This window comes from Terrapene carolina, unplaced genomic scaffold (genome assembly GCF_002925995.2).
Source record: "Terrapene carolina triunguis isolate 2854851 unplaced genomic scaffold, T_m_triunguis-2.0 Scaffold95, whole genome shotgun sequence".
Taxonomy (NCBI): Eukaryota; Metazoa; Chordata; order Testudines; family Emydidae; genus Terrapene; species Terrapene triunguis.
Window position 1 is genome coordinate 44,025,182 of NW_020664446.1, and position 8,286 is coordinate 44,033,467.

The window sequence follows — 8,286 nt, forward strand, 5'->3', positions numbered from 1 at the left end:
TCCTGGTCAGCCGAGATAATGTCTCTGGCACTTTCTAAAACTAACACTGCTTCCTATAAAGTCAGTGGCAAAATTCACTCTGACTTCATTGTGAGTTGCGGGTAATCAGCAACTGGAGGAGCTAGAAATTATTATCTTTTAAAAGATAGCTTAAAATCTGGCAAAACCTGTGGAAAGATCTTAAATCCTCAAAATTGGTGTATTTTCTGCAGCCATGGATTTATTGTGCCTCAGATTATAACCTTTTCACAGCTAGTGTATTTTAGATACTTTTTTCATGAAGGCTACTAGAAAACAAAATTGTTTATTGTTCATTTCCACCCATATTTTTGAGCACTCACTCCAGCATTTAAGAAAAAAAATCAGTATTTGGTTACATTAAAATTTTAATAGTATTACAACTGAGTAGATGCAAATATAAGGAAAAATATTCAGCCAGAAATTTAAAATATAACAAGTGCAGTTGTTCTTTAACCACTTTTAATAATAGTCACACAGAAAGAATGTAGAAACGGTCATGATTCTTGGACCTACATGACCATGTCATTTATACTAACAGGAACAGCCAAAATTATATTATATATTGTATTGAGGCTCACTGGGGGTTATAAAAAGTCCAATAATTAAAGTAACATTGTATTAGATATTGTGTAATATGGAATATATTTTATAATAGCAAACAATTAATTTCACAAATAAGCTTACTGGTACTTTATACGGAAAATTATCAAGGGGGGGCAAAGAAAAAGTTTGGGGAAGTTTACTTTTAGTTACATTACTTTGTATGTCTGTGACTCCTGGATTGCTGCTTGAATACACATACCTAATATTTCCCAGTCATTTTCTTTTCTATACTAGTATTTGTCTCAAGCAAGACTATCGTGGATCTTTTAGATTCCATCTTCCCATGATTTCAGAAATATCCCAAGCTTAGATATAAAATGCACATATAAATGTAGGTAAGGTCACATTTAACAAAGATTTTTTTTAGCAAAGAAAAGCAATAAAGATTATAAGGCACTTTTGTTGGATGATAATTTTTATAAAACTGTTTGTCCTAAGACTAATCACTTAGTTATACAACATAGAAGAAGTGCTGTAAATAATCATCATGATAGAGATAAAGTCTTCTTTCTTACAGCATTAAATCTTCATTTGTTAGTTCCTGCTTCAACTCCTCTTTTTGCACCAAGCCAGAAGATGACAAGTTAGGATACTCAACATTGTAATTAATTCCTGACCCAGATTCTGATTCTGTTTCAGGTATGTCGTCAGCCCCAGATCCAGATTCCTCACCATAAAGTGAGAAAATATCAGGTTGCTCCTGAAATCTCTTCATCCTGAAATATACGAGAAAAATCACAATACAATTTACTCATAAGGACAAATGTGATTGTCCCATTCTGCTTAACACCCATCAGCTGATACTGAACTGTGCCTTTTCTCAATGAGAGACCAGGCGTGTGAAGTAATATCTTCTATTGGACCAACTTCTGCTGGTGAGAGACAGGGCCGGCTCCAGCATTTCTGCCGCCCCAAGCAAAAAAAAAAAAAAAAAAACCGCGATCGCAATCGCGACTGGCAGCGGCAATTGGGGTGGAGGGGGAGCCATGATCGGCGGCGGCGGCAGTTCGGCGGCAGGTCCTTCGCTCCTAGAGGGAGTGAGGGACCTGCCACCCCCGAATTGCCACACGTGCCGCCCCTCTCCCTTGGCCGCCCCAAGCACCTGCTTGTTAAGCTGGTGCCTGGAGCCGGCCCTGGTGAGAGAGACAAGCTTTTGAGCTACACAGAGGTTTTCTTCAGGTCTGGGAAATGTACTCAGAGTGTCACAGCTAAATACATGGTCAAACAGATAGAATATGTGTGAACTATGTATGCTAAACTAAGAGACCATTCAAGGTGAAGTAGCCCATTAACACCCCTAGTCACAGGATAAAAAGAGGGGTTAGTGGGTAACAGATTGTTGTAATAAGCCATGAATCCAGTGTCTTTATTAAGATCATGATTTTTAGTGTTTAGCAAAGTTATGATTTTAAGCTCCAAAGCTTGTCTTTTGAAAGTATTATGCAGGTTTTCTCAATATGAGGCAGTGGTAGGATCAGCAGCACCCAAGAGAGGTAGCGAGGCTTAAAAGCAGCCCAGGAGAAAAAAGGAGTGGCTCTCAGCAGAGAATAGGCATGAGAGACTTTGACCATGTCTACACTTACCAGGGATCGATGCAGAGGGGTTCGATTTGGCAGGTCTAGTGAAAACCTGCAAAATCGACCGCAGAGCAGTCTCCGGTCGACTCCGGTACTCCATCAGAACGAGAGGATTAAAGTAAGTCAAAGGGAGAGCATCTCCTGTCGACACAGCATGGTGTAAACACCACAGTAAGTCGACCAAAGCTACGTCGACTCCAGCTACATTATTCACGTAGCTGGAGTAGCGTAACTTAGGTCGACTTACCCGGTAGTGTAGACGAGGCCTATGTCTCGGAAGGCCAACACAGCCACTCCTCCCTGGGATCACAGACCTTTCTTTCCTGGTACAGTGTCCTTTTGGGCCAAAAATCCTTATATACATTGCTTAAGGAGTTTACATTCCTCAGGATTAGCAAGAGTCCTAACCCTTAATGGCAGGTGAATTTAGATCAATAGAAGGAAATACTTTACACAGCATGCAGTCAAATTGAGAATTGACTGCTAAGGAGGTCAAATACCATCAATAGATTTATTTAAAGAGAAATTTTATGACCAACAACATTTATGATCATACAAGCTAAAATAATGGCATTCAAGCCTCAGGTTTAAGAACATATGCTGATCATCAAAGATATCAGGAAACAATATTTCCGTTCCAGATCGCTATATATAATATTGCACAAGTGGCTAGGTGTATTGCTGAAAACGGGGACTGGATTGTGCCCTCATTAGAAATACTGAGGATTTGTCACTGCATGAGATGGGATACCAAATTTAATGGGCATTGATCTGTTTGGCTATGACAAATCCTACACAATATACCAGTTTGTCTCCTTAGACTTTGATGAAATATGATCATCATCCACACCAGTCTATTGTAAATGTCAAAATCTTAGCCATGTTTGTACTATCACTTTTAAAAATTAATACTCTTTCAACATGCAAAGGAAAATCAAATGCGTAACAGTAGATAGATAGATAGATAGATAGATAGATAGATAGATAGATAGCCAAAATTATAACAGGGTTCAAAAAAGAACTAGATAAATTCATGGAGGATAGGTCCATCAATGGCTATTAGCCAGGATGGTAAGAGATAAAACCCCATGTTCTGAGTATCCCTAGCCTCTGTTTGCCAGAAGCTGGAAGTGGATGTGGCAGGGGATGGATCACTCAATGGTTCCCTGTTCTGTTCATTCCCTCTGAAGCACCTGGCATTGGCCACTGTTGGAAGACAGGATACTGGGCTACATGGACCATTGGGCTGACCAGTGTGGTGGTTCTTATGTACATTAAAAGTCAAAGATGTAAGCGCCTTAGCTAAGAATACTGAAAGCTTATTGATGTCAACCATAAATACTGAAGGGACAATTCATTTACTTACAGAAATGGATCAGCCTTGGGAGGGAGGATTCTGTTAGCTCCACTTTCAGAAATTTCAAACAACGGTCCTTTTTCTTCAATGCAGTTAGCAGACAAGATGTCAGGTCTGCATCTTACCCTCTGGAATCTTGCTTTCTGCACTGGAACACCTGATCAAATTATTCGTACATTATTAGTATGAATTACTGTAGTCAATATTAGGGATTATTTTACTTTATGAACTCCTGATCAGGAAGCTGGTAGTTATAATGATATGTATATATTTAGTGATTACCCAACCATAAACAATTCTGACAAGACATTTTTAAATTAACCAGTACTATCACTAAGTAATATTCCTGTATCTCATATTATATCCATATGAGCACATCTTCCAAACACTGAAGAAATTCCATATGAAACAGCTAGATGAACTTCCATGTCTCTTATGATAACACAAAGGAGTAGATTTCAGAATTAAATGGACATGTATGAAAAGAACACATACAGCATGGAAAGGCACATAACAATGTGGAAAGCATAGGTCCTGTCTTGTGAGATGCCGAGCACACTCTGGCTGCCAGGTGCCAGAGTTGGTGTGGAGGCACAGAGCCTTCCTGTGGATTGTCCTAGCCTCCAGCAGATCCCCCAGAATCTGCCAAAGGTAACCTACCTCCTCAACAGAACAATACTGAGGTAATCTCCATTAAAGAATCCTCACAGAGATTTCCTCCCCAACCCTCCCTGTGGGATCTGCCCATTAATAATAAGGCCCTATAGAGTAGACTGCAGTGCGTATTTACTGCCTTCTTGGAAAGTAGCTGCTGCAGATGTTCACTAAACACTCTTCAGATGCTCTTTCACTTCCTCTCCTCCCACAATGTCTAACCTACATTCACATCTAAGGTTCGGCTGCAAAAGCTTTCTTAAAAAAATTTCAGAGGAGCAAAACAAAAAATAAACCAACAAACAAAACACTTGAAACCATCAAAAATACATTTAGGATTAAACTTTTCATCCTTCTTTTGGCATCATTAACTAATTGCATCTGAAGCCTCATGTTATATTCTCCTTCTTTTGGTAGTTTAGTCTAATTTCATTTTGTTCTTTGGGAATGTCTCTTCTCTGTAATTACAGTTCCTTTTAACATGGTCTGTTACCATACTGTACTGAATCACTCTTCCAATCTTCTCATGCACACATTTCGTCTACAGGAGAAAGAATGTGTTTGGAGAGATACGTATAGCCATTATTCCAAGTCTCTCTCATAGTACCTTTTCCTTTTCATTGTTATTTCTTCTGTTTGTATATTATTAAAAGTAAAGTCTGTTTTTAATAAATGTAAAAAGTAACATGTACCACACCCCGAGTAATTTGTGTGCAAAAAGTTCAGGTAATAGTCATCCAAAGAAAACAATATTTAGGATGAAAACACCAGTAGGTATCTAATTAACGCATATCGCTAGATAATATCTCTACAGGAAATTATACATATGTGGCTTGAAAACTAGATGCCTCTTGTAAGAAATAAATACAGAATGTCTGTGTCATTGTGAATCAACATTTCCTTTTAACTGTTCTAGTGCACAGTGTTGTAATTTTTGCTGTATTGAATCAAACCCTTAACTTCCCCATACTTACACAAATTTCCTATTTCCCCATGAAACAAGTGAAGCTATAAAGTAGGAAATACGCATCTTCTCAAATATTTGCTTAACTGTTAAGACCTTGCATTCAACAATCAGATAGACGTCCAAACAAACCCACTAAAGTCAATGCATTTCCAGGGTGCAAAATTGGGCACCATAGTTGCTTTTACAAAGTAACATTTTGTAATTTTACATATTATCTGCAGGTGATTTATTAGCCTCACTGTTGATTGAAACAACTCCAATAAAGTCCTTACTTCCTGAAATTTAGATCCATTTTAGATTGCTGTATTTCAGACTCAGTTGACTGAAAAATCTGTAGATTCTATGATCATAGCGTGATGCTGATATATTCCAGCCACTACAAAAACAGTTGGCTAAGACATTTATATAGAACTTCTGTAACTTGCCATGTCCGTCATTTAAATAATGTTTTTTATAAAATAAATACTAATGCTAACTACATATATCATCTATATAAGGAGGACAGAAAAGATCCACTTGCCAAAAACAATTTTATCATTGGCATTATACAAAAACTTATCTTGATGGAAAGTTTAACAAAAAAAAGATTTAATTTTATAAAAAGTAGGTTTTATTATTCCTACTTCAAGGCCAATTACAAGTATTCGTTAAAATCAATAGTATACTTATTTGGCCTATGCTACACAGTTTAGAAAGAGGATTATAGAAATAACAACCATTCACAGTTTTACCTTGTGCTGTGTATCCCATAAAGAGGATTATACAAACAGCCAGGAAAATCCTCCCATTACATCTGACACGAGTCTGCATTTTGGCTTGCATTCCTCCACACTCCACCACTCTTCACCACGGCTTCACACTTAGGAAATAAAACGAGGCAATGAGATCGACTCTTAGAAAAGGATTCCAAAACCTCAAACCCAACCCATAACCTGCGTCACAACTTCCTGACTGATTTAAGTGAGACATCTACAATAAAAGCCCAGAGTCTAATTACGTGGTTCTTCCTCAGACAAAAATCACCACTGACTTCAAGAGAAGTTTTGCCTGAGCAAAGACAGTGGGATTGGGTTTCCAGTAAGCCCCATAATAAAAATGTTATTTCAGCTATTAGAAATGAGGGTCCAGAAGTATGTGACACAATCCTGCCTGCCCACAGGTTTTCCCCTAAACATACATTACCTGCAGACATGTCAGCTGTCAGAGGTCAAGTGTACATTTGCCACTCCTAGTAAAAAAAAAAAAAAAAAACTAGCAGTTTGTTGATATCCCAAACTTTCAGGCAACTCTAGTGTTGCATTGGCAACACAAGTATATTTCCCCTTTCTAAAGCAAGCTTTGATAAGCTTATTGTTTGTAGCAGGATCAGTGTGAAATGTGAAGCTTACACAGTCTGCGAAACTCTCACTTTGGAAAAACTCTTAAATTCAGGATAAATTCAGGATTTGTATTCCAACAGCTTTTTTATTTCTTGGAGGGTGGAAGCCTGGACCTACATAATAGCAGCGAGGAGATTTTTTTCAGTATATTTATAAAGTAAATCTTAGTAGAAATTCCACTTGAAAATTTCCAGCTGGTTCCCCAGATGCCAGCTAGGTTTTAGAACAACATATCACAATTCCCAAAGTAACTGCACCTCTGACCCATGCATGACCTCTTGAGGGCACCCTGTTTAGGTCTCAGCCTCTAGCCATCACCTTTCAGGGACGGGATCCCACAATGCACTCTCTCCAGACTGGGGACTTGGGCTGCAGATTCCTGCAATTCATTGTGTTTCTCTTAGCCTGTCTCACTATAGTTAAGCACCTGCAGTCCTGTTCTCTCAGTAGCAATAACAGAGTTAACCAGTGACCAGCCAGCTTTCATAAATCAAGATACTATTTATTCAGAACAAAAGCATTACAGAGAAAACATATAATAAAAACAATAAACAGTTTATTTGCAGATCTAATTTACCAGGCAGTCAGCCATCTTCCACATGGGGACTCTGATAAAATTAAAGTACTTCAGGCACTTCTCACATGGCCTGCCACTGTTGATCACAGTTTCATGTCAGTTCCCAGATCAGGACAGTCTCCTTATATAGTTTACAGTTCTTTGTTTGCCATGCCTTTTGAACCAGGACAAATTGGTACAGTCTATGCGCTATCTTCCCTGGGTATGAAACTTCCACAGACTTGTTACCTGCACTAAAAATTTGCATTAATTACTCCCCAGTGATTTGAGTTGGTGAATTTAGTTTAGAACCATTTCGCTCACCCATTGACCTAGGAATACAATCACTAGTCAGCCCATAAAGATACATATAACATATAAAGGTGATGCAATAGTCTTTGAATATTCCATGTGTCAATAGCACCTGTCACATCTCAATATAATAATCTTTGAATATTCTGTGTTTCCAGTGTATTGCATCTGTCACACAGAATTTGGTCTAGTAGTTCCTGCCTGCCAATCTCCCAGCAGAAATCTGCAGAAGTCACTACAAAACCAATTGAGACCATGTAAAGGATTCTAACTACTAGAATTTCTATTAGGAAGCCCCACTTGAATTCCATAAGTTAAAGAAAAATAATTTCTTTTTGTGGCACTAGCACTCTAACAGGTGGGAAGGAAATGTGTGTGTTGATCAAACCTGGCCAAGATCTGCACTGATTGCACCCATAAAGGAAAAGCAAGAAAAGCAGCTAGGGAGAAAGAAAACAAATCGAATTGGGACTTGAAATGGGGAGAGAGAGAGAGGATAGGGCCCAGCCCCGGAAGTACTCACAGCAGGTGAGATCTTTGATCAAACAGCATTATGAGGATGTCCTGTCTACTCAAGTAACTGAGCTGTTTCTGATATCCAGAGTTAAACACGGCTCTTCCTGAGGCCTCTCCTCCCTGAACCATGGTTAGGACTGGTGTGGACAGGGCCAAACAGTTTTAACGCTGGATTCAGACAGCATGATTAACTCATATTAGAACTAGGTTAATCAGGCTCTCTGTACCAAGTGTTGAATACATTTTGGTCCTGTTCACACCACCACCCAAGCAGTGTTCCACCACAGTTGTGGGGATCTGAGGAGTACTGGAAAGGGATAGAATTCACTCCCCTAACTTGCAGG

The 8,286-nt window shown here is 38.8% G+C and overlaps 1 protein-coding gene across 1 annotated transcript; it reads right to left on the bottom strand.

The window, feature by feature from the left end:
• Nucleotides 1–315: 315 nt before the first annotated feature.
• Nucleotides 316–6,029, bottom strand: SRGN (serglycin). The gene is made up of 3 exons (XM_024198161.2): nucleotides 5,911–6,029; nucleotides 3,568–3,715; nucleotides 316–1,340 (listed from the first exon to the last, which is right to left on the bottom strand). Exons 1-3 carry the CDS (start codon nucleotides 5,999–6,001, stop codon nucleotides 1,136–1,138), a joined length of 444 nt encoding a protein of 147 aa, XP_024053929.1. The 5' UTR covers nucleotides 6,002–6,029; the 3' UTR covers nucleotides 316–1,135.
• Between the last annotated feature and the right edge of the window lie 2,257 nt (nucleotides 6,030–8,286).

Coding starts and splice junctions, on each gene's coding strand:
- SRGN (XM_024198161.2), bottom strand. CDS start 6,001: ATGCAAGCCAAAATGCAGACTCGTGTCAGATGTAATGGGAGGATTTTC. Junction 3,716..5,910: donor TATGGGATACACAGCACAAG/GTAAAACTGTGA, acceptor TAATTTGATCAG/GTGTTCCAGTGCAGAAAGCA. Junction 1,341..3,567: donor CCCAAGGCTGATCCATTTCT/GTAAGTAAATGA, acceptor CGTATATTTCAG/GATGAAGAGATTTCAGGAGC.